The sequence below is a fragment of the Triturus cristatus genome, chromosome 3_2 (genome assembly GCF_964204655.1).
Source record: "Triturus cristatus chromosome 3_2, aTriCri1.1, whole genome shotgun sequence".
In the NCBI taxonomy this organism is placed as follows: Eukaryota; Metazoa; Chordata; class Amphibia; order Caudata; family Salamandridae; genus Triturus; species Triturus cristatus.
This window is the reverse complement of record NC_140584.1, coordinates 491070724-491096673: the sequence shown is the minus strand read 5'-3', so window position 1 is coordinate 491096673 and position 25950 is coordinate 491070724. Positions and strand designations below refer to the sequence as shown.

General features: G+C 41.0%; 1 protein-coding gene across 2 annotated transcripts in view; it reads left to right on the top strand.

The window, feature by feature from the left end:
* LOC146857594 (SIN3-HDAC complex-associated factor-like) overlaps positions 1 to 18839 on the top strand; it is a 50964-nt gene extending 32125 nt beyond the window's left edge. The window contains exons 5-6 of one of the 2 annotated variants that reach the window (XM_085648152.1): positions 5307 to 5454; positions 14199 to 18839. In XM_085648152.1, the coding sequence (XP_085504278.1) occupies positions 5307 to 5454; positions 14199 to 14331 (281 nt within the window). In that variant the 3' untranslated portion in view covers positions 14332 to 18839. The remainder of the gene's footprint in view (positions 1 to 5306; positions 5455 to 14198) is intronic. The other variant, XM_085648151.1, reaches the window with a different exon arrangement.
* Positions 18840 to 25950: the final 7111 nt, after the last annotated feature.

Sequence of the window (25950 nt, the reverse complement as noted above, 5' to 3'; positions counted from 1 at the left end):
AGTTTCTCTCAATAGGGTCAGTGTCATGGTAACATTCGTGACTGATAAGTCTGGATGGTGTATGAGGGGAAGAGCCGGTGCATAGAGCGTTGACTTTTGGGCCCAGGTGCCAAGAGTTTACCAAGCCATTGTTGTGCAGTTAAGTGTTAACTGAGCAAGGGATACTTGTTCTCTTTTGCGTCAGATTGGCCATGAATAGAAGGGTGGTCGTCATCTGATTCTACTGCTAAGTGTGGTATATATTCATGGGGTTGATACCAATTGTGTGCTTGGGGGCACAGGTAATGGAGCTAGTGATCTGGGGCTTCAAACTCTCCGCATGCATATGATAGTGCTGCCCATTTGATTCTAGGTTTTTTGCCTGAACAGGTTAGGGTTATCATATGAGAACGTATTGTATTAAAAAAATTAAGAGGTAGTGTGATTGTAATATTAATAACCCGGTACAGGAACTGTGGGAGGACTATCCTTTTTAGAAGCACTGTTCTGTTTGCCATTGACAGTGGGAGTCTAATCTATCTGGTGACTTGTTCCTCTAGTTGAGTGACCGCTCTCCCATTCTTTTCCCAGACAACCAAGTCCGGATCTATTGAGCCAAATTCCCAGATAACTTAACGGGGGGGGGGGTCATCAAACCGAGGAAGGGGAGGGATGGGGGAGAAGAAGAAGAGTAGGAGGAGGAGGAGAAGGAAGGAAGGAAGGAAGGATCTGCTGATACGGCTCAACTAGAACCACCGCGCCGTTGCCATATTTTGCATGTTAATGGCTCGAGGTTCATAGCGAATAGTAAAGAGGGCAACGGGCAGCCTTGTCCTGTGTCCCTCCGAATAAACAGCGGTTTTGCTGTGCTACCGTTCTTATCCTGGTGCTTGGTTCAGTGTCTAGCAGTTTTATTCACTTCGGTTTGGGGCATACCCATTTGCTGCAGCACAGAGAATAAGAACAGCCATTCTATAGACCTTAGCCAGGATCTTGGCATTCGTATTTATTAATAAGTGGTCTATAATAACCGCACTGTTCTGGTGGCTTGTCCAGTTTAAGAAGTGTACCCAGCAAGGCTTCACCTAGTGAGGGGGGCAAACAGCCCCTTCATGAATGTCTCATTTTGTGTAAATGCAGTGTCAGTAGGTCCCTAACACTTTGTAAAATAACCCAGTTAGGCCATCTATCCCAGGCGTTTTTCCATTAGGCAATAAACAGGTTGCCTACTGGATCTCTTCCACAGTGATGGGTGGAGACCGGTATTCTCGCTGATCCAATGATAACCACGCTAATGCTATATCCCCCAGATAGTCTGCTATTTCTGTAACTGATGCATGAGAGTTGCAGAGTTTTGTATAGAAGGCCTGAAATGTTTGCATAATGGTCCATGTGATGCAGCACTCTCGCCCTTGGTTGTCCCTAACTTGTTGTTATATGTCTGGGGACCCAAGGAATTTTTAGCTTATTAGCGAGGCTATGTCCTGGTATGCCACCTTCTCCGTATGCTTGTACCACAATTGTGGCATAATAAGCATTTTACCTCCCGGTCTGCCACTTAATGGTAGGCTGTCATTTTCTATCTAATGACCATCAAGGGTTTCCTCATACCATCTTTCCAGACCCCGTTTGTCACATTCAAGCATGTGTAATTGTTGGCGGATCTCTTTGAAAATCCCTGCTTGTTTTACTAATACAGGTCCCTCATCTAGTTACTTTAAACGCCTCCCATAGAATATCTGCTCCCTCCACTGTGCCAGTGTTATTGTCGCAATTTTACACAATGGCAGTACATAACTCTACCCTAAACACCTGGTCTGGCAGTGCAGTGCTTGGGAATCGCCAGTTGAAGCATGTCTGTGTGCTCCTGGGTACAGTTAATACCAGTTTAACTGGGACGTGGTCTGAGTGTTTTGGGCATATGGTTCACCTCCTCTGTCCAGGCACTGACCTCGTGGTGGGCCAGCAGGTAGTCCAGTCTGGACCACAAGCCATGCACCAACGAGGTGAAGGTCCCTTCCATTCTAGTGGGGTTATGCACCCTCCAAAGGTCCAGAAGAATTCCCCCATCCCCCCCCCCTATCCTTCTGCCATGCCATCCCAGATTTTGTTGTTGTTGTGGTTTAATATAGGGCAAACCTGACCCAAAGGTATCGGGTATCAGAGCGCTTTATATGAGCATCAGTTGTGTTACTCAAGGACACATTCATTTTTTGGTAGGCACAGGGAGATTAAGTGATTTGCCCAGACTCGCAGAATGTTGAGCGTCTTTGCCGAGGCTTGAACCCGGTTCCCCGGATTGGAGATCGACCGCCTTCGCCATTAGGCTACATCCTCTCCCCAATTATTTATTACGTTGGCTGCTTGTTTTCCGGACCTTTCAAACTGTCATGATCTGTCCAATGTCAGGTCTAGGCAGACATTTAGGTCTCCTCGTCGTATAATGGTTGACGAGGGACGGTAGTGCAGTTTGACCCATATCGGAGTGTAAAAATCAGGATCATCTATATTGGGTCCATATGGGTTTATTAGCGTTGGCATGGCGCCACATAATTTGCTCTGTATTATAAAGCTTCAACCCCCTGTATCCACCTCCAGAATGGGTGAGCGTGAAAGGAGTGCCTTTTCTTACTAATGGTAATACCCCTCTAGAGAATGAATAGTAGGAGCAGGTTAATCATGTGCATGCACATCTAGTGGCCACCGTGTGCTCTGTGTCGTTTTTAAGTTGGTTTCCTGCAATAGCGCAATTTGTATAGTATTGTTGTAGAGAGATGCTTGCACCTGGCATCTTTTACGGGGGTTATTTATACCTCGTATATTCCATGTGAGTACAGCTATCCGTTGTGAAGTAATGACCATAACTGTTGGAGCAGTGTATTCCAGGAGCAATGGAATCCTCTACTGCTTGTTTTGTATATGCACATGGTGATAATATTGGTTGCATCTGCGAAAACAGTATTTAACTCCTCAAAAAATAACCCCCCCCCCCCCCCCCCTCCATCCACTTCAGCATCCCTATTATGCTAAAGACCTACCACATTTTGAACAGCCTGTTAACAGATAGAAAAACGTGCTAAACTAAATCCAGTATATACTGGTAGAGCAAAGTAGAGTGGTTGTCCCACAGCATGTAATCTCCAGTTGCAGAGTCCCTGAGAACCTCCAGGTCAAAAAGGAGGTGGCCAGAAAGGACCAGTGTCGGTCGGTAGGTGTAGTCTAAAGCGATGAGAGGTAGACGTTACCAGGTGATAATCATCTATACAATTATATCCACAGAAGTTCAATAAGGGAATCAACGGCTGTTGTCAGCTTCTCACGTGTGACCAGACAGTTCAAGCGCTTATTTCAGAAAGGCATTCAACAGTTGCGCAATCAAAAACTGGTCTCCCTCACTGTGCAGCCTGTCATTTGGCTGAGCAAAGTGTAGTTAGGACAGCATTTAAGACTTCATAGCTGGAGTCGGAGCAGGGTGCTATGGATAGTGAGTGTACAGCAAAGGTCTATTTCCAATGTGTTCCTCACATATGTGGCCGTTAGATGTAGTCTATTGCTGCTTTGGGGGTCATGAATCTCCCACCCACGGGATGCTTCAACTTTAAGGGCAAGCAAGCTCAATTCAGTTTGCTGTAGCTGTTGATGTCTCCTCATGGTTGCCCTAGCCATGATCTGGAAAGATTAAGATCTGCTTATTGTTCAGTTGGCTTGCTTGTCTTTGCAAGTACCATGCCTTTCAGCTCAGTATTGCCATTCCACTTTGTTAGGTTTTGGTAGGCTATAGACATACAGACTTCCTAAGATTTGCTTTCCATTCAGTGCTGATTTATTGAGTACAGGGTTTCTCTAATTGTATTTTTTTTTTTTTTAGTCCATAGATTTAGTGGTGTGTTGGGTTCATGCACCACCTCAAGGATCAGTTTCTTACCCAGTGAGCACCTCTCGTATGATAACCTTCCAACCTCCCATCTGCTTGTGTAATTCTGTCTTTGAATATGGCGAAATTGAGTATTTATTTTCATTGGTTTCAAGTTACACCTACTGGATTTGCAATTCCTCACAGCAGGCACCGCTTGCAGTGGTCCTGACTCCTTTTTAATTGCTGGGCGCTCTACATCCCAGCCAGTGCGGAAGCAGGCTCTTGCCCAGGGGCCTGTTGGCCATAGAGCCACACATGCCTGTGTCCACTCTGCCTTACCAAGACTGCTTCCTGGCACAGCACTGGAGTGTAAGCAGGAGCACGACTTGGGCTGTCCTGGTGTGCTGCTCACATCACTTGATGGTTCACACCCATCGCTCGCAGGACAGATCAGCACATGAAGGCTTTGCTCGTCTCATGCTGCAGTCCACCTAGCATTCCAAGCGTGGGTGTCTTGCCTCTGTTGTGCAGCAAGAGGGTGAATGCTATCTTGACTCCCGGTGCTACAGAACACACACTGCTTGCAAAGCCAAATTCTCTCTCATGAAAGGCAACATCAAGAGTTCCATTGCTGCTTTTCCACCTCTGGATAGCTTCACACTGCCACCATCAGGTCTCCAACTGTTGCCTGGTGCCACAGAGGATGCGGTCACTGTGTTCCTTGTGTCTTCCCAGGAACCCAGCAAGCTTTCACCACCCCAACTTCAAACCAAACATAGCCTGATGTGTCCCACGAGCTTTTGCTGCCAATCTAGAAGATGAATTTCTAGCATGTTGGTTAGATGTACTTCTTGGTTCAAATCTAGTAGTGCTATGTTTTTTGTCTGGCAATAGTTTGTGCTTCTGTGTTTTTAATTTGGGTTCCTTGGTGAAAGGAAGGCAAGCTCGTACATCCCAATATGAACATCGATGTTCTGTCCAGATGGCATTAAAAAAATGTAGGTCACCTTTTGACTGGGATTATTCAAGGATGTTGCTGTTAGACTGGGTAGAGCCAATCCTTCCTTTATTCGGGGCCCCGGCATTCTTGGTAACCTTTAATTACAGTGGTAGTTGTATTTAAAGCATATTAAATGGCTTCCTTTAACTGAAATATTTCAATTGTTTGACCTGTATGTAGTCACGCTGTGCCCACCGCAACCCACATATTTTGTCCTACAAATGATTAGGAAGCCATTTGTCCTGGCTTACAAATATGTTTAATTTCATAGTTGTACATTGTCCACATGAAAAGCCAAGGTGCAAGTCTATTGCCTTAATCCTTGTCTTGCCTATGTGGGCTTGTAAAGCATACCTGAAGGTATACGTATTTATATGCAGAAATATGTAATAAAGTAGTTGCTTAACATCTTTCTCATCTTCCCTTTTATGTTCACATTTCCTACTTTACTGTGTTTATATCCCTTTGCAGATTCTGATGCGCACAGCACATCGAGCAGTTCTCCTTCTCAGTCCCCAAGTTACAGCATCCATTCTGATGAAAGTTCAGATGCAGACATCCCGAGCAGCCGCTCCTCAGTACCACTTCTTTCATTTTTAGATCTTACTTATTGGAAAAGGTATGCAATTTCAGCATGGTATTAAATGAAATTGATTTTTGTGGTTGAAATACCTTCATGTTTTGCAACATTTAATGTAAGGTACAGTTTGGTGGCGTAGGATCTTTGTAGTTATCATCTACCTTAGAACCAACATGGTTTCTTGGATACTTGTTTAAGTGTTAAAAATGCATAGTTTGCTTTCCTAACCTGCCAATTATTTCGGACATTTCTGTGCCATGTTGTCATGTTCCTGCCCTGCATCTGCATGCATGTACATTTTAGCAAATCACTTTTGTAAATTTAAGTCCTATATTAAATAGGAGAGTGGTGTGGGTGTGCTGTCCACAGCTAGAAAGATGTTAATGTGGACAGTGAAAGGAGGTGGTCAAGTAATATGGACCAGGAGATATGTTGGGTGGCTTTGAGAGTGGACACTAAATACTGGGTAAGGTAGAGCAAGTTTGGGTAGGCAGATGCACAACTAGTGTGTGGCCTATGAGGGACTGGCAAAAGATAACATTTGAAGACCCTGCCTAATACAGTTAAGTAATTCACTTTTTTGTGAGGAAGTGGCAGCACTCTGGATGGTTATGCCAGAGTATGGCAAAATGTGGAGACCAGTGAAGAAACAGGAGAAACGTTACATTCTACTCTCCCATTGCTCCGGTTTCCCTATTGGTCCTGCTTATTACCTAGTCCTCTTGGTTTTGTAACCTGTATAGTCTTGGAACTGTGTTGCATTTGAACAATAGTTTGTCGTCGTACAATTGGGATCCAGGTATATTTGTCCATGAGTTGAAAGTTTGTGTTAACCAACATGTTGGAATCCGATTAAGTGTAAAATGACAGCCTCTAGTCGCAACGGCACTTTATTGGGCCACGATGGACTATAGTGGCCAGAATCTGTTGCGCTAAAAAGAGGAGGAACGGAAGGACCACCAGTTAGCAATAAAGAGCACAACAAGGAGCGTGAAGCATGGTACGTGCCTTGGTGCTGCCCATGTGAAGAACGGGCCTGTCTACGCCCTGTGTGAATAGCCTGGAAAAGACTGGGCTGGGCCAGGTTCCTCAGCTCTTCATAAGCAGGTTCGAACACAAAGTAACAGTGGGGAAAAAGGAAAGTAACTCCCAGCATCACTAGGAAGAAAGGTACCTAATCCGATACCTTAGCAAATTTTGTGTCTGATGCAGTGTTTGTCCTTGAAAAAGAGATTCTTAATACAGAAGCATGATTTGAGGCAACCCATCAATGAATCACTGCATAGGAAGAGACTTGTGAAGGGCCATAAGGTATTATCCTCTTCTGGTGTTCAGAAACCAGGAGAGTAAGGGTGGGGCTAAGCCTTTTAGTTCAGAAAGAGGCACCTCCTGCTTTATAACTGATCCTATTTTGACTATCTTTGGGGCTGGCATTGGATAATCCTTCATCACCGAAAAAGGCGGCTTTGGCTGTAAGACTCTAGGACATTTAACCTGGCATCCTCTAAAGGGTGAAATAATGGGCATGAAGGAGGGAATGTAACCAAAGGTTATCTATAGGTTTGGCAACCAGGCATATTTGAACAAATGCAAACTATGCTTACCTCATTTGATTGGATGTTGTTGGGTCATGTCGATTAAAATAAATGGTTGACTCCTTACAATAGAAAACAAAGTAGCTCTGTGCGTTTGAAGCCATAGGGTACTTACACAAAGCACGGCTCAAAGGGGCTGAGAATGGTGGTGGTAATAGACCATCTACCCCGGCTCCATTAGTAGGGGGGCCCATCGAGGGGATCCTTGGGGTGCTGGAACATAGGATGCCTTCAAATGACTTCGTAATAAATCTTCCACACCCATCTTTAACAATCCCAAGGCTGAAAGTATCAAAAGCTGATAATTCTATGTATATACATCCCACTTCTGCGGCAGCTCCGCATATGCTGGTCCTGGCAAAACCTCCACCCGTTGCTGATGGAAAATCTGAAATTTAGACTAATGCAAGTCTGTACACTTTGGGACAAATTAGAACTTGTAAATGAATTGGCACAGGACAAATTTGCCAAAAAGGGGAACTGTGTGCGGCGAGAGGGTAAACCCTCCGAGTGTGTGCACTAATCAATTTTAGGACACCCAAGTCTGGTGCAGATCACGAGAACCACAGTACCACTAGAAGAACAAGCCCTCTCTGATTATTCAAGTATACTTCCTGCTTCCCAACCAGGACTTTAACACCATTAGACCAATGTTGGATCTAGGCTTTTTAGACAGACTTATGAAGGCACACGAATTCCAAATGCCTACTCTTCAGGAGGTGATGTCCTCTTTTAGAGAATAATTTTCTGGTTCTGTTGTGTATTTTTACATCCTGATGAAATTCAGCAAACCAAAGATGAGGTTTGTGAAAAAGGGCATATATTTCCCATTCCGAGTTCTAGCTTTTGGCGTTAAATCTGCTTCAAGAATGTTCAGAAAGATGTATTTAGTAGCCGCACAAATGAGGCATTAAAAATGAGGGTCTATCCGTATCAAGACAACAGATGAAGCAAATTCTTTTCTGCAACACAAACGCGTTTTGTCACTGACTCCAGGGGAAGGTTAGAGGCTGTTCTGGATGACAGCACAATACACCTCACTGTACATTGCCAAGCCAGTCATGAGAATAAGTGTGGTGCAGCACTTGACTTACCTTTAGCAGACCTCTCCATTTCTACCCGAGAAGAACAAATACGTTTTTGTGGATGACTGCTTCATGTATTCCACTTTTTCCAAATGCACAATTGCATCAGACCAATTCAGTAATGGTTTAACAATCCATTATCGCAAACTATGGTGGGGAAGATCTAGCGGTGTCGTGAGCTAGGTGTAAGAAAGCACATTTTTTAATAGGGATGCATGGTAGTCCACCAGAAATAATGAAGTCAGAAACTTTAGATCCTAGACAACATGAGTAAAGCATTTAGAAGTACCAAAACAGTTGACTTAAAAAAAAAAAAAATCTGTGTAATAAAAATCCTCCTCCAATTTATAAAAATAGAATAAAATAAAATGAAAGCAAAACAACAACAAATCCAATGGGGGGAAACTGGAGATTCTTTTTTTTTTTTCTCTCCTTTTCTTACTTCCCCTAAGGTTTAAGAGAAAAAGCGCAAACATAGTACCAGTCAGTAATCACTGTTCTCAGTTGTCTTGGACCTTGGTGCGAATTCAGGCGACTGTGTTGGTGAATACACCAAGTAGGCTAATTTCAGTCAAAGATTTTGCCTTCTGACTTAGTCACTGAAATTTGAAGTCAAAATCCTTTAGACTGGTGCATATCCTGCAAAATCCTGTCAAACTTATAGGTGTTAAGCAAAATCCACAGAAGCCATTGGGTTTGGTGGAAAAAGCTCCAGGCAGGAATAGTCGAATTTTGCTCCTAGGGCAGTCATCTCATCAGCCAAAACTCTGGCACTTTTTCCTAGTCAAGATTGCTACCTTCTGATTTGGTCTCTATTTTGGAGGTCCGATTCCTCCAGCGGGGCAAGGCAATGGGGAAGGATGCACCAAGGTCGCTAAAATTGCCGCAAGGGTCTGCTGAACAGGATTTCATGTGTCCAAAAATCTCCAAGCGGGACCATCCTGATTCTCATGCCCAGTAAGGTCATAACTTGGGTGGGTTGACTTGGGGCCCTTGTTCCTGTTCCTCCAGGAGTCGGTCACTCTAAAATGTTTCTAACTCCAAATTCAGAATTTTCAGAATACGTCCTTGGGGACCACTAAGGCTCACAGGACCTTGTGGACGACACTTGGGGGACAGGACACACTACAGTAGAGGCCATCAGCTGAGCCCAGTCCTCTTTGTGTTGCAACTGGTCATTCCAGGAAAAAGGCCTCTTGCAGCTTTTGATGTCCCGGCTTTATTGTAGTCGCACAGAAAGTCATCTGATCCTTTGAGTCTCCTTCTTTGTCCTGGGTACAATTGGGAGCAGGTCCAGCCCTTCAGATCTTCTCACAGGTCCCAAACAGCAGATGCAGTCCTCCTAATGTCTACATGTTTTAGGGGTCAGAACATGCACTGGGCGACAGTGCCCCAGTGTGCATTCTAAACAGCCATCAAATTCAGCAAAAACTGGGTGTGACCACACAATGGGGCATTTTTCACATAAGGCTAAAAAGTAATACAATGGTGGAGCACAGTATGACGGGGAAAGTGAATTCCACCCATCTACACCTCAAGCCATCATAGTAACAGACTTATCATATCCGGAATGGGATGCACATATGAACAGTCTAAAGATTAGGGGCCGGACTCCTGTGCTGTAAAACACTTGAATTACTTGGAGCTCAAAACTGTTTTTCAGTGTCCTGTCCAGTACAACATTGTGCAAATTATTACAAACCGCCCAACCACTATTTCTCCTGTCTCAGATAACACAGAATCTGGATGTGGACATTGCCTGCACATATTCTATACATCATATACTACCAATGTAAATGTTTTGTGCAGAGTCTTAAGCAGACAGTTGAGCTTAACACCAATTGGATGTAAACAGGTTGTGCTAGATAACTTATTCACTAGATGAGGGAAACCAGAGGAGTCTTGATCGCAGAATTTGAATTGCCAAAGCTTTGCTTCCAGACTTTACCATCCAGAGTTAAATGAGAGTTCACTGATGCTTTGGTACATGAAATTTGCATATGCATTTCCACTAATACCATTAATTTAAGCTAAAATAAGGATTGTGAGGTCCTTATCGAGCCTTATAGTGACCACAATCCTATCTCTGCTAAGCTATTGTTAACGTCCAGCGGACCGAAGCCCAAGCCTTTATCCATTCAGTCATTATCTACTAAAGATGCTGGGCGCAGGGTGGTCTGGCGTTCAGCAAACATGAATAGTATTATGTCGCAGATAATTTCCTTTAGTTCTGCCCTGGTGTCTAGCTGTAATTGTATACCATGTGAGCCAGCTCACATCCTACAAGGTTTTGCAATCCTGTTGGACAAAGTCAAACATCTACTTTTTAAACCTACGTCCTAGTCCTGTAATCGGACGCTTTCCTGGTTTGACAAGGCTTGCAGAGAGGTTAATAATACTGTACTTGGGGCTTTAAAACAAAACCCTAGAGACCCGATGGTGATAAGGGAAAGTAGGAAGCTGTATAAGCTTGCCATTAAGAAAAGAAAGGCAACATTGAAGGAAGAAAAGTGGGAAGTAGTGGTGAGCGCTTGCATGTCAAGAGACCCTCTGGCCTTCTGGAAGGCCGTACGGTCTGTCTTGGTCTCCCACCCGTTCAACCGACAAAGTTACTGTCCATATCCCCCCTGAGACTTGGGTGACTCACTATGCTGGCCTTTATTCGACTGACCTTGCTGCAGAGAATGCACCATTACAGCTGAATTTAACTTGTCAAAACCTTGTTTTTAATGTCGGGGGAAGTACGGAAAGCGATTGATAGCAGTAAAAGTAAGAAGGCACCAGGCCCAGATGGAATTCCCTGGATTTATTTAAGGAAGATCCTGCATTCTGGTCCCCGGTACTTACTGCTGTTTTTAACTCAGTTCGCAGTGAGGGTGTCCCAAATTCCTGGCGTACCTCTGTGATAGTGCCTGTTTTTAAAAAGGGTGATGATGCATGATCCCAAATGCTATCGTCCAATATCTCTTTTGTCCTCTTCTGTTAAAGTTATTGGGAGAATCGTACTAGATTGCCTCCTGGACTGGATTAGTGCAAACCTTATTCTGGCTACAACCCAGTATGGGTTTAGGAAAGATCGAACAATGTCTTAATCTCCACTTTATTCTGGCCAAATATAAATATGTGAAGGGCACCTCTACTCACCTAGCATTCATGGATTTAACCAGCGCGTTCGACTATGTCTCACGCTCTAGGTTGTGGGACATTTTAGTAAATATGGGTGTCGACGCAGGTCTGGTGCCCTTTCTGAGGCTCCTCCACCACGATCTCTCTGCCTCAGTGAGGTATGGTAATGCTGGTGAATTTTCAGAACAGTTCAGTTTTAAGCGAGGGGTACGCCAAGGATGCGTCCTCGCCCCAATCTTATTTCTCCTTTATACAAACGATGTGGAGAAAACATTAGTTACGGTTGGGACGGATGTGCCGCAGGTGAAGAATAAGGCTGTGCCAGCGCTCCTTTATGCAGATGGCACAGTCCTTATGGCAAGGACTGCGATCAGTCTAAAAAAACTCATTCCCAGCTATGTTAAATTTCATGAAGGATTTGGGGTTGGAGCCAAACTATAAGAAGACTTTAGTCCTGATTTGTGGCCCCAAAACACGAAGTCCTGTAGCTTGAATATAGAGGGTAAAAAGCTGGAAAGGGTTAACTCCTTCCCGTATTTAGGTCTGGACTTCGATGAAGATTGTACGTGGCATACCTGCATAAAAAATAGAACAAGATTTGCACGCGCAGTTGGCACCACTTATTCACTTGCAATGTCAATGGGTAAACAGCCCATTGCCCCTATTTTAGAGATGTATAAGCGTAAATGTATTCAGATTTTAACATATGGGGATCTGGGGATGTAGGGACGTACACGCTATGCAGCTGAAGGAGAACAGATTTTGCTGTAGTCTTCCCCTTCTTTGCCTTATTTTCCCCTTCATTTGGAGTTGGGTCTTGAGTATATCCATGATACTATAAATAAGGCACCTTTATCTACCTGGTGCTCCATCTGGACAAATGAAGAAGCTGATTTTAATAGGGCAATTATTACAGACTGTCTAAACTGTACTCGAGGCCTTTGTATCCCTTGGCTCCAATACATTAAAACCTGTTTTATGGAACTTGGTTATCCCTCTATGTTTGAGCACCCAGATTAAATTGTTAAAGGGGATCGACAGCGGGTGTTGGTGTCCAGTGAATTGTCTGAAGTAGCCAAACCCACGGTCAGGGATTATTGTCTTACACAAGTTTCTCCCTACATTGTCCCGTATCTAATATATGTAAATAATGTGTATGAAAGGAATTTGTTATCTAGATTCAGGCTGGGATCTTTTCGTTGGTTGATATGCTTCCCCCTGGGTCAGTATTCTTCGGAATCTAATATGGTCTGCCCCTGTGATGAACATTTGAGTCAAACCATTTTACATTTTGTATGTATTTTGTCAATTTTATCATCCATTTACCAGGAAATTTTTAATACCTCTTTTGCACAGACACAAATTCTCTAAGTGTCAAAGCGGCTTTGTACTTTTTGCGGCAACTGAATGATCTCGATGTCTCTTTTGCTGTTGGCAGGTTTTTGAAGTGCATTTTAGCAAAGCGAAGGAGTATGCTGTTTTTAACTTTAATGTATTTTATCATTTTCTGCATGGAATGCACTGGTATTGCTGCTAAAATGTTTACCGAATTTACTGACTTGTTTTTAGGTCCTATTTTATTACTCATGTATTTTCTGATAATATTGACTGCTATTGATGGCTGCAGTTGTTTCTCTTTGTTGCACTATTAGATAATATTTGCTGCTATTTACGAAACCAAGCGTTTTTCACTGTCACTTTAATCCACATCTGATAAATCTGCTGCTACTTACGAACCCAAGTGTTTTGCACTGCCACTTTAGTTTCAAGAAAATGTACTGTATTTGTGAGCTGTTTTCTTTTTAAACAGAAAATGAGTTTGTATTGGCTGTGATTGATTGTAAATGATGTTTATATCTATGTGTATCTTTTATGTCCTGTCTTTGGAAGGACGAATAAAGAAAGAATTGAAAATTGAAGCTGAAATGAAATTTTAGAAATTATCAGCACAGAAAAATTTGCTCACAATTTAGAAGGGAAATAATTTTCACTTGCAACGTCAGACTCCACATCTGGTAGTCTGATAACTTTAAAGATGTCCAAACTCCACACTTTCAGGACCCAGATAAATGTATGACTAAAGAAATAAGAAATCATTCCACTCAGATGTTAAGTCAAAATGATCTATGCCTGTGTACAAAAAAAAATAACATAACTTGTACACACATTAACCAACAAGACAGTAATCATGCTATACTTTTCATATTAGTTAGAAGCTGAACTCAGTTATTTATCTGTAAAAGTCACCTGTCTGCCATTGCAGTATATGCCTAAGGAGTTCCTCAAAAACAGATGCAGTATCAGTTACTAAAAAAAAATCCGTAGGGGGCTTAAATGTTATATCCTCACCACAACCATCGCAGAGGATTTTGAGTCCGATGTTAGCAGTATTGACCAAACCATCATTTGAGTCTGTGCACCAGGAGATTTTTAAAATCCCTTACCTTGAAAACCGCTTTTCCAAGCAGTCTGTTTCGGGCCTTCAGTTGCAATTGCAGTTGTTGGGACCTATATGAAGATAAATGTATAGGCTGTATTCAAGGTATCTTCTATTTGTTAATGTGATATGTCACTTGCTTGAGTACGAATAACTTAATAAGTTTTTGCTTTAGGGATCTGGTGGCTGATAGGTCTGCTCAGTACCGTCTCCTGATCATTGATTCTAACTGTGCAGTCATTTGTTAGTTTTTAGAAAAACTAACCTACAAAAATTCCCCTTTGTATTTTCCAACACCATGGCGTGGGCTGGAAAACTTCATTAGAAGTTAGATGTGTTGAAGCCAGTAGTGTTGCTTTCTGTGAAACATTTCATTGAGAGTTGCTTTTTTTCTTGTTTTGTATTGTGTGTGTGTGTGTGTGTGTGTGTGTGTGTGTTTCCAAAATGGAATTGTTGGTAATGACCTGCTCATGTTCCACGGTTGTACAAAACTGTTGCAGTGTTCTCATTCCAACATCTAGTCTTTCTCTTCGTATCTAGGCAGAAGGTTTGCTGCGGCATTGTCTACAAAGGCAGGTTCGGGGAAGTTCTGATTGATCCTCGTCTCTTTAAACCATGCTGCAGTAGAAAGAAAGAAACTCAACATCTCGACCAATCGCACACCTCAAGCTAAACTTGGAGACCCTGGAACTCTTTCAAATCTGGATGTAGCAGATAGTTGTCAGGGTCATTCCTGATTCCAATATTGATGTCCCCAGTGGAGGACGCTGAATCATTGTATATTGTAAATTATCTATTATGCCACAGCGCCCGATTTATATACCTGAACCAATTTTGTAGACCATTCTCAGTGTATTGTTTTCACCTTTAGTAAAATACAATGTCTTCTATGTATATGTGAAGTAATTTTATTTTTTAACTGCCCATTCAGTGTGTAATTGTTTTAATGTTTTTTTTTTTGTACTGGGAGACTTTTTATACTGATATGCATTTATAGGCTTTGATTTTTAGGAATATGCATGTGCAAGTTCCTTAATGTATTTGTGTAATTATAGTGGACAACTTTTTTTCTTTTCCCTTTCTATAAAATGTAGCTAGAAATTGGTCATATTGGAACATTTATAAAAGTTCAAAATGTGTCATTTGAGTCTGAAGTCAGAAGTTGTGGATGTTTCCCTAGCGCATATCTTGGATCATCTGTCTGACTTTGAGTCTCTTCTAAAGTTCAACATGAACCAAAAGCAGCACTGTGTTGTAGAAAACTGAGTTAGTTATGTGTTCAAGGTGAGGTTGTGAATATCTGATATACATTTGATCACTTAACCATTTTTACATTGACTTGTGTACTACCGTGCTAGCAGGGTGTTGCAAAGAGCTTTCCTGAAAGTTAACTTCTTTACAAGCACAATCATCTATGCAGGACTTGCAGATCTGTCTACCCACAAACACACAGGGTTGTAATTGCACTAACCACTAGGTGTACAAACTTCTGTCATTGAAGGATATAATGTTATGTACTCATTTTTAATGATTAGAAGAGGTCCCACTACTTTAAAAGATGTTGCAGCAAGGTAAAGCACAGACATTGTCTTTTTGGGGGGGGGGGGGGGGGGGTTGATCCCTTTCTACATTACCCCTTTTCATCTCTGTGTATGTTGGAGGAAAGGTATATTTATATATACTTTTTTATAATGTGCATAACTGTTTCACACCAATTGCATGCCTGCATTTCTTGGTGCTTAAAATGGTGCAGCCACTTGGGACCCTGATCTATAAAATTACGGTACAAGATCAATTTGCCAGAGCAGAAACTTTACAAAATCAACTCTTGCTTGTTGAAGCAGCGGAAATGTGTGTGGAACCTAGGATTAAAAGACAAAGTGTGGATTTTACCTGGGTGTGTGTTATGTTCTGTAATTCTTGCCATATCTAGGGTATGGACTGTTGCACCCCAAGAGGTTTCTCGTGCAAAACGAAGGTGAAATTTATTTCAACCAAATCGGTGCTGTGGAACAGATCTCTTGTGCAACATTCCATTTCTTTTCAATTGGGGTGGAATAGATATTTTGTGCATTAAGTGGCTGGCAATTAAATGTTTGCTTTCTTACGTTTTGATATATATTTTTTCATGTGTTAAAAGTTTCGATGCTTAGTTAGACAGCAGGGAATTTCTGCAATTGTCTACTTGATACATTTATATAGCTGATGGAACTTTTACAAAGATGGGTATATATCTAGAATTTGAGACCACATTTGTCCCTTCTTCAGTTATAACAGAGTTGTTTAAGAAGAAATTGAACTTCATCAAATGACCAGAGCATTCCGTTGTTAAACGTCCGAGTGGGTTCTTCTCCAGCAGTGGCATTCTTGGTATACATTTGCAATTTCCAAATGTTAGACTCATTTCTAATGTTGGGCTTTTGTTTAGGTCTCTGAATAAGACCAAATAAATTGCAATGCACCCCAAAAGTGGTCAGCGTAAGTAAAAGCTGAATTTACAAAAATGATACCAAAGTGACCTAAACTTTATTCTTAGTCCATATTTTGAGGTTTGTGAAGGGAGACCTCCAAAAATTGTTAAAATAACGCAGGACTTTCCATGGTTAAAAAGATTTGACCACTTTGTTCCCTCGCTAATAACCTGCCGCTTTCTAGCTGGGTATTCTTAGTATTCTCCTACTTCAATTATTTAAGCTTCCCTTTTTTAATATAAATGTTTAAGTTACCTTTCTATACTGGAGCAGGGATGTCATGCAATGTGTGTTGCATTCGCACAGGAAACAGGCTTTTAGTCTAGAAATTATTTCTCATTGATCATAAGCTCCTTGGCTTGAAAATAGTTGCACTACCTATAGTGCTTTAAAAACATACATGGCCACATAGTAAATTGGCTTTTTTGGGGGGAGGGGGGGGGGGGGGTTCAGTTTCAAGACTTTAAACCATACACAGTTTAAAATGAAGCAAAGGATTGCAAACCTGGGCTTTGCACGGTCTACTTTAATTTACCAAACCGAAAATAAATGAAATTAAAGTAAAAAGCCTAAAACATTAGAAAAATAGCATAGAAGGTCCAGAGATGGCATTATTCAAATAGGTTTGGAATAAAAGGCAATTATGGACCAAATCCTTGGCAGTGTCTTGCAGAAAGTTAAATCATTCAAATGTTGCTTGTCCTTTTGATTACCGTAAACAGATTCCATTATACATTAGTGTATCATGATGGGAGGAACCCCAAAAACCCAGACACATTTTTGACTGTCTAAATACCCCCTCGCCACTCCTTTTTTGCTCTACTGTTGCTAAGATTTTCATTTACCATAGTTCGAAAATTGTGCTTCATGGAACATTATTTCAAGTAAAACCTTTCATCGTCTTGTTTGTCTGAGGAAGGGATTTGCGTGTTCTTGAAAGCCAATGTGCCTTACTCTCTTTGGTCTTTTGGTCAACCTTATAGAAAGTTGCTTTGCCTTAAGCACATACTGATACAGCAATACAAATTTAGCTTCTGTAGATTTTGCTCGCGTCTCGAGCATAAAGAAATGCAAATAAATGCTTTGGTGCCATATTGGAAGGGAATGAACACCTATTGGGAAAGATGCAGGAAAAAAAGACAAGCATTGTGGATGCTGCTTTGTCTGAAGCCTTTGGCTTGCTATTGTCTGTAGATTTTGAACCTTTATGAATGGTTAATATGTATTTTATCACCAAAATATCTACCTCCATTTGAGCTAATATAGTAGTATACAATATTTTATAACTATAATATTTTATAACTATAGCATGCCATTTACTGTTACAAGAATATAATGTGATTTCAAAGGGAGCCACAATATATCATTTTTGATTTTTGTAGCTTGAGGAACTGTAATGTTTACTTTGGACCTACTGCCACTGAAGTGTTTTTTTTTTTTTAAGGGCATTATAAGGCAGCTGCGTTTGTTGGTATTTTTCTGAACCTGTGTGTTGCTCAGTGCAAGCAATTTTTTGGTCTCCTCTTGTAATTTGGTGGAAAAGAAAATATGCTTGTTTTTTTTGAACATTTTGCTACAGCCCTTCATCAAAGTGTTCGAGTTTGAGCATGTGCATCAAGCATAAATAAGCGTATTCTAACCTACTTTTTTGTGGTTTAAAAGTGGACTACCCCCAGACATTTTGCTTGCGTATTCATTTTGTAATGAACACCATTGGTCAAGGCATGTGAAAGGAGATGTTTAATGGTGTGTCCTACCCTTTGACTGTTTAAGTGTTGAAGTGCATGCTGTTTTTGCCATTTTACATGCTTGCATTAAGGCTTCATTATAATTACATAGAAATAAGACAGTTTTGATTAGTCCAGTTGATAATTGTGCACCTTTTTATATAAAATTGTACCAAAAAAGTTCAATTGTCTAAGTTATTGGACAATTAAGCAATTTTATGTTGTGATACTATTGGATATTTTAGTTTTGTAAACCCCTTAGTTTTACATTTTCATTCACTGGATATACATTGTTCTATTTTTTTTTTTTTTTTCAGCATTATTTCAACAAATATTTCATTGCAGTTTTGTGGATTAAAAGATGTGGTTTAGCATACATCAGGCAGCTTTTAAAATTGCAAACAACTCTCAGGACTGTATTATGGTGGCCTCAGAATCTGACATTTGGGGCAGCCCTTTGACCTAGAAGTACCTCCCATTTATTTGTGTTTAAGAGAAAATGGATTGTATGTGTTCAAAAAGCTAGTGTTGTCTTAATTTCCATGGCTTTGGGGGCACCTATTTAAAATGTGGTGCTAAAGTTTGTAATTTTTGTAATATTGACCATTTTGGTAGAAGAATAAATTGTGTTCACCAGATACACACTCACGAGGCATACATTCCTTTATAAGTCTTCCATTTGAGAAAAGAGAATGCTAAAAAGTTATTTTGTAATTATATTATGCATTGTGTACTTTAGTAACTGCCACATTTCAGAAATGTTTGGCTTTTGTTTTTCAGTTATCAGTGACTTCATGTGTGAATTGTTGGCATACATGCCCTTGGCAAACTTGATGTACATATCACCTGGAATCAAAAATACTGAGTGTTATAAATTGCTATATTTTTCTACACTTGGAAAGCAACAAATGTTTGAAAATACTGTCTTCACTTTATGTAACTGTATTACTTTTTATATCCAATAAACAAACATTTTCTATGTAGTGTGTTGTTTATATAGACCCAATTGCTCCATTCAAGATCTGGTTAGTTTCATTATGCAAATTGAACGTTTCACTAATATTCTTATGTTTTTATTTCTTTTAAAGATGCTTTGCATTATGATTTTCATGATATTTATGATTTCTTTAATTTTCTGTGATGGAACCTCACCACATTAAGGACATAGAATACTTTATAGGCACCACTCACTGGAAGTCTTCTAATGTTATTTTATAATGGAAGAAAATTCGTTTTCAGGGAGGCAGCCAGATTGACCTATCCTTTCTGTTCTGTGGAGTAAAGATCCTTGAAGCCTGTCCTACTTTTTTTTTTTTATTTTTTTTTGCGGTTTTGTAGTCGGGCATTAATAATAAAGAATAAAAAAAAAAACACTATTGAACATCATTTGGTGTGAACCACACAGCTCAAAGGTTTTACTGCAGTTTTACCCTTCGTTCTTTGTCTCTTCACTTTTAAGTAACTTTCCTTCTGAGAAGTACCACATGCCCTCTGTATCTTGTGCTCACTCCAAGATATTTGTTGGCAAATTTCCAATACATATCAAACATGAGGAACATTCATATTAGGCTGCTGCACGATCGCCTTCGTCTGAAAAGCCTCATTTGGATCCGCATTCATATTTTTTTCAGCGCATATTTGATACCCCTCCCTGCAAATGTCAAGAAAATGTAACTAGTATAATTGCCAAAGATCAAGGTCCATGTTTGGAGGTATGGGCAGAAGGTTTCTGGTGCCCAAGAAGCACACAGACTGTGTTCCCGTTCAAGATCAGTTGGGGCATTTTTCACAGCCGTTAAAGGACCCTCTAAGGCAAACCCCACAGTGATTGGCATCAGCAAGGAAGAGTGCAGCGCCGATTACACAATAAGCTAGAAGAGTGCTGAAAATAACCTGGGTGTTGACGTTTGTAAGGGTGGCTATGTGTCTAAGTTAAGATCACTTTTTTAAAATTTTCAATCCACTGGATCCAATCAATAGCCTTTGGAAAAAGCGTACTAGTACTAGCAATCCAATGAGTGTCCCAGCCTCTCAAGCAGGGGCATCCGCAAGCAATAGTTCCTATTATGCTAAAAAATGCGAGCAAATTATGACTTTTGAAAGCAGTAAAAAGTGAGCGTAAAACAATTTTCCTACAACTCCAATAGAGACAGGATGTGCACATTCAATATATGGCCTTAACATTCACAAGCAAGTTTGACCATTCATTGTTCAGAGTCGTGCATTTCAACCTAAAAAGTGCATCTGGAGCATTCTCCAAACACATCGCAATAGTGAAGGATTAAGCATTTGAAATGCAAATTATCTATCACTTCTCCACTTGCAAAAATCGGTCCTGGCATACACTTCCATTCGTCTGCACTTGGACGCGATTGCAGCCCACATGTAGAGCAGGGAACACACACTGTTCTAGTTCCTGGTTATCAAGCTTTCATGGAAGGACTCCGATGTGTTATCCCACCCAAGGCACCACTCACCTCTGTTTGGAACCTTAATGCTGTCCGAACCAGGCTCATGGGTCCTCGTTTTGGACTACAATCATGCCCCGTACAAAGTTAACTCCCTTGTGCTATTACATCCTTAGGATGTGTCTGCAATCAGCAGCCCTTCACTTTATAGGAATCTTTCTTCCAAGATCTTCGTAATGGGGTTGTCCGCAGGACTAACCCCAGATTCCTTCCCAAGGTGGTATCCCCGTAACTAGACCATGGAGCACCCTGTTTGTTTCCCCCTCAGCCACAATCTGTAGCTGAAAGGGCCCTTCACACCTTAGACATCAAGGTTGCCCTCATTTATTACATCGACAGAACCCAGTTCTTTCTCAAGACAGAGCAACTGGGTTTTTTTGTGGTACAAAATGCACAAAGGCTGTGCTCTGTCTAAAGTGGGCATGGAATGTAAAGAGTATCCAAACCTACTACATTAAGGCTAAGAACTTTACCTGCCTCTCCCAGACTGCACTCCTCATGAAAGAAAGGAGCCCCTATGGCTTTCCTGGGAATAATTCCCATTGCTGATATTTGTATGGCAGCTACTTGATCCACTCCAAACATGTTCACCAAGCATTAGCTTGTTGGCATGCTACGACATCCGCACAGTAGAGTTGGTCAAGCTGTTCTAAGGACCTTGTTTCAGTCTTTGGCAGCATCCACTGGCTAACTACAGCTGGGGGGGGGGGGGGGTGTACTGCTTTAAAGTTTATAAAGATTATGGGAATCTACAGCCCTCCATATAGCCACACGTTATGAATGCAATATAATACTGATCCTGTAAGCATCTGTACTTGCATGTAATGCATCCACCCACTTCTGGAAGCCTTTGGTTGTTGCAGACCTGGAGTTCTTTACTTCCATACTTGAACTCTTTGTGTACATCTTTTTGCACGGTCAGCAAACTGCCCTATCTACTGCTCTATCCCTGCGCTCACGTGCTGTGTGGTAAACAACAATTGGCTGGTGCCTCTGTGCATTACCAACTGCTGGAGGGGTTGCTATACCTTGCGACTTGAAAGATTTCTTTAAAGTTGCAAACATCCAACTCCAACACTAGATGGCCGAAATATTTTCTTGTGTGATGTGCAATAAAATTAAAAAGGGCTTCTGTAACTTTTCTGAGTACTTTTAGTGCAAGTCTATGGCCAACTCATTTAGATTGTGAGATTGTTTTTATTATTTTGGTGGCCTATGTTTGCAATAAAAATAAAGTATAGTTTAGCAAAGCCCAAGCCACTTATTTTGCTAATAATATTTAAAATTAGTTTTAAAAGTCTGAGGCCATACCTTTAAATTATTAAATTTGAGTTTAATTTAGTTGTCTGTACAGTGCTTTCCGAAAGGCATATTTAAACAAAAGAATAAAATCCTACAGCATTTGTTTTCCACACTTAAGCGAAGAAAAAAAACAACGGGCAGCCATTTGGTGAAGAATTGGCTATTCTAAGCAAGTGACTTTTCTCTTGTGCATAATCACTCCTCGCTGATGTTCCTGAAACCATTTGCAGCTACTTCAATTGGGTATTTGTTGTACTGCTTTCAGCCCACTTCAACCCATTCACCGGTCTTAACAAAACAAGCATTGACAAAGCCAGTAGTGCTCTACTATGCAAGTGCTATTGGCTTTTCCAATGTGTTTTTGCCACGTTGTACACCAGCATGGCTAAAAGTGAGTGGAGTGTCATGAAGCTTCATGCAGTGGAGTGGCACGGCATAGTGATGTGGAGGAAAGTGTCGTGGACGGAGTAGACTGGAAGGGCATGGGGTGGCATTGAGTGGTGTACAGGGAGTTCAGTAGTGTGTTATGAAGTAGATTATCATGGAGTGGCAAAGAATGTCATAAAATGGATTGGCATAGAGTGTCAAAGATTGAAGGGGCGTGGAGTAGAGTGTTTTGAAGTGGCATAGAATGTGGTGGAGTGGAGTAAAATGGAGTAGATGGAGTTGATTGGAATGTTGCAGAGTAAAGTGGCATAGACTGGAGTATATTGTTATAGGGTGGAGTAAAGTGGCATAAAGTGGAGGGGTGTGGAGCATAGTGAAGTAGAGTGGTGTATCTTAGAGTGGAGGGGTGTCAAGTGTTGTGGAGAGAGTGGAATGGCATAGAGTGGAGTAGGATGTCATGAAGTGGCTTAGATTGGAGTAAAGTGGCATAGAGGGAGTTGCGTACAGTGAAGTGGAGTAGATTGTGGAGTGCAAAGAGTAGCGTGTCATTGAATGGAGTAGCATAGTGTTGCGAGGGACATGAAGTGGCGTAGTGTCTTGTGCGTCATAGAGTGGAGTACAGTGGCATACAGGGAACTACGTAGAGTGGAGGGGCGTACAGTGGTATTTAGTGGAGTTAAGTGTCATGAAGTGGCTTAGAGTGAAGTAAAGTGTCATGATCTGGTGTACAGTGTAGTGGCGTGGATTATAGTGGTGTCATGTCCTAGTGTCTTAGAGTGGAATGGTCTGTCGTGTAGTGGCATAGAGTGGAGCAGAGTGTTATGGAGTGGTGTAGAGTGGCATACTGTGGAGTATGCATGGTGTGATAGTACACTGCATTACAGACAACACACTTTCAATTGAAATGGCCATTACGTTTGCACAGATGTACAATTTTACTGATAAAAGTATACAACACACAAATGATAATGTATGGAAATGTCATAATCTAATGTATTGATTTTTTTTTTCTGTATTAAAATGTTTTCACCACACTTAAGAATGTCAAAAATGCTTCATTTGTGCTTTTGTAATTCTGAAATATCTGTACAGTTAATTTACAGACATTTAAATTGTGTTGCGTGCTAGAAAAACGCCTTTGCTTTCACAGCAAAATTGTCACATAAATCCTCTGATTTTGAAGTTCGAGCAAGAGAAGTAAACACCAAGCTCACTCAGAAGTCAAGGCCTGCACTTTGGCCTCCGTCTTTGAATGCACAGCAAATGTGACATGATAAGCACAAGATTTAAAAGTCTGTTTACCTGAAGCGAGCACTTGTGGAAGAATACAGTAAATAGGCTATGCTCCACGGGTGGGACAAACTCGAGCTGAGCAGCCTAAAACCAAGTCAGAAAATAGAACGCAAGCAAGTGTGAGTTACAACCATGAAGCCAGTGATAAGCAATTGGTGAAATTGATTCCCAGGGAAGCTTTCAGAATATCCTCAAGAAGTCGTTAGCAAAGCAGAGGCTGAGATAGGCTTCAACCTAAAAACAGCAGTAGTTACTGAGAGTTATAATCCTTGCAAAAAGCAGGCTCCCTCAGTAATCTATCTGGACAAAGGGACATGTAAATTGAACACCAGGGGCTGGACAACTACCAATTACTGACTGCTTGCAAGGAAGGCAAATTGTCTTCTATAATAGAACGGTAATTGCATAACAAAATAGTTGTAGGATGACGTCTGAATCTATTTTCTATTGTGTTGACTCTATACCTTCAGAAAATGTTACTGTGCTGACCATTTATAAAATTCCCCTGCAGATGGTTACCGTTGCTTCAAAGTCGGGTGTTTTGTTGCTGTGGATGGAATGGGGATTAGAGTGACAAGGAGTGGACGGTCTAGTGTGTTTTATTCTTAGGTTTTGAAGGATATCTTTGTCTTGCAGTGCAGCAGGTCGAGTGTACCAGAGAGCGTGTGGCCGGGATGAGAAGAGTTTACCACTCTGGATCACCGATGGAATCCTGCATGCTTGATTATGGGAGTGGCCTTAGTGGTGAGGACTTTGTGGTCCTAGAGATGGGATAGAAGGCCCTTTGTCATGACGGGCGTTGTGAGCAATCTATATATATATATATATATATGTGATCAAGTCCCCGAGCAGGGACGAAACGCGTAATGGCTGCTACTAGGATGTAACTTAAGGACATTAAAAATCTTCGATCTTCAAGAATTGTGGTCCGTGCTCTCTTTTTCCGTGGCTGGCGGCAGAATCGCGGAGTGTAAGAGTGCTTGCAAATATATATATATATATATATATATATATATATATATATATATATAGGATTGAATTTGGTGCTTGCTTTCGCAGGTAGTGAGTGGAATATTTTCAGTACTCTACTGCTAGAAATTAGTGGCTTTGAATTGAATGTGTCCTGCTTATTTCTTCTGAGTGGCTCGGAACTTGTTGGTAAGCGTGGCAGGTAGGCCAGGAGAGGGGGAATTCGTGTAGTCAAGTTGAAATAGAATGGCTGCTCTGGCCAATCTTTGAAATGAAATGGCATAAAAGATATGAGATTTTCCAAGGAGATGTTGTAATTGCAAGGTTTAATACTCTGTTTTGACTTTGAGCGGTATAAACGGGAACCCATATATAGCCAGAATTGTATACCTTTTAAAAACTAAGGAAATATTGATGGAAAAATGGCTCGTCGGTTATCCGTTCCAAAAAGCTTTGGAGACCACAGTAAAAAATTATTATATATAACCGCAATTTGTGTTGTGCATCAAATATGACCTGTGGAAACATTGAATTTTTCCCGGACTGGCCACATAACAGAGATGCTCTTAGGCTTAATTACCCTATGCCTGCAGAGAGACATATATTTCAACTTGTCACCAGGTAGATTGGCCCCTTCTTCAGGTTAAAATCGAGTGAACAATGAATGGCTGGCAAAGCAACATTGCGTTTGACAGACTTGTTGCTTAGCACTAGCCAACTAGTATAGATTTGTACACCGCATTATGTGTACCTTTTTGATTACAACTGAAAGTAATAAAACCATGCATTTGCAATGCCCATCATGTCCGCTTTATTTCGGTCACTAGGACCATAAAAGAGTAAAACAGATAAACATACAAAAAAGTACATACACTCTGAATGAAAAATAAAATGAATCAAGTAAGATGAAACTACAATTATCAGAAAGGATGTTCAGTTACAGTGTTCAATTTTATACAACGGTTGCGGCTGAACCACATTGCTGTTAAAAATTTCGCAACTCCGAATACTGTAGAGGCTGATAAATCTGTTTTTAAAATTCTACAAGCTGGAAGGTGCTGCCTAAAACCCAGGTTTTTTAATAGTGCAATGCAATTGGTCTATCATTTGCGAGAGTTTAAGCTATTGGCGTTGTAATTGACAATGCTTTTTACTTGTATGTTATGAAAACCAACACATAAAAGGCATTGAAATTTATAATGGCAATAGCTCAAACTCTCGCAAATGCGAGACCACTTTAATGGTGGCCGTCCTTTTCTTTAGATGCTGCTCGCTGTATTCAGCTTGTGAAGTTAAGTAGTTCTTGTAGAGACACCGACTCCAGTATGGTTTGGTGATGCTTTATTCCAATTAAGATAGGAAATACATAAGCCCCATCGAAACTCGCTCTGCTGCTCCAGCTCTCCTTCTCCAACTGCCTCCCCCGCACATTACAATCTTCACCTTCCACATTCTTAGCACCTCACCCACGCGTGCAGCAGCAGTAAGATACAGAGATGACCTATAACACATCCCCCTTCTTCAAATAAAACAACATATAAAAAAACATAAGTGAAAGATTTGAGAAACCAAGGTTAAAAAAAAAAATACATCTTACAAAAGCTAATTCTACAAACAAAGCAATAATTTGTACACATTAAATTTGTTATGTGCAATAATAATCCTCTTGCCAACT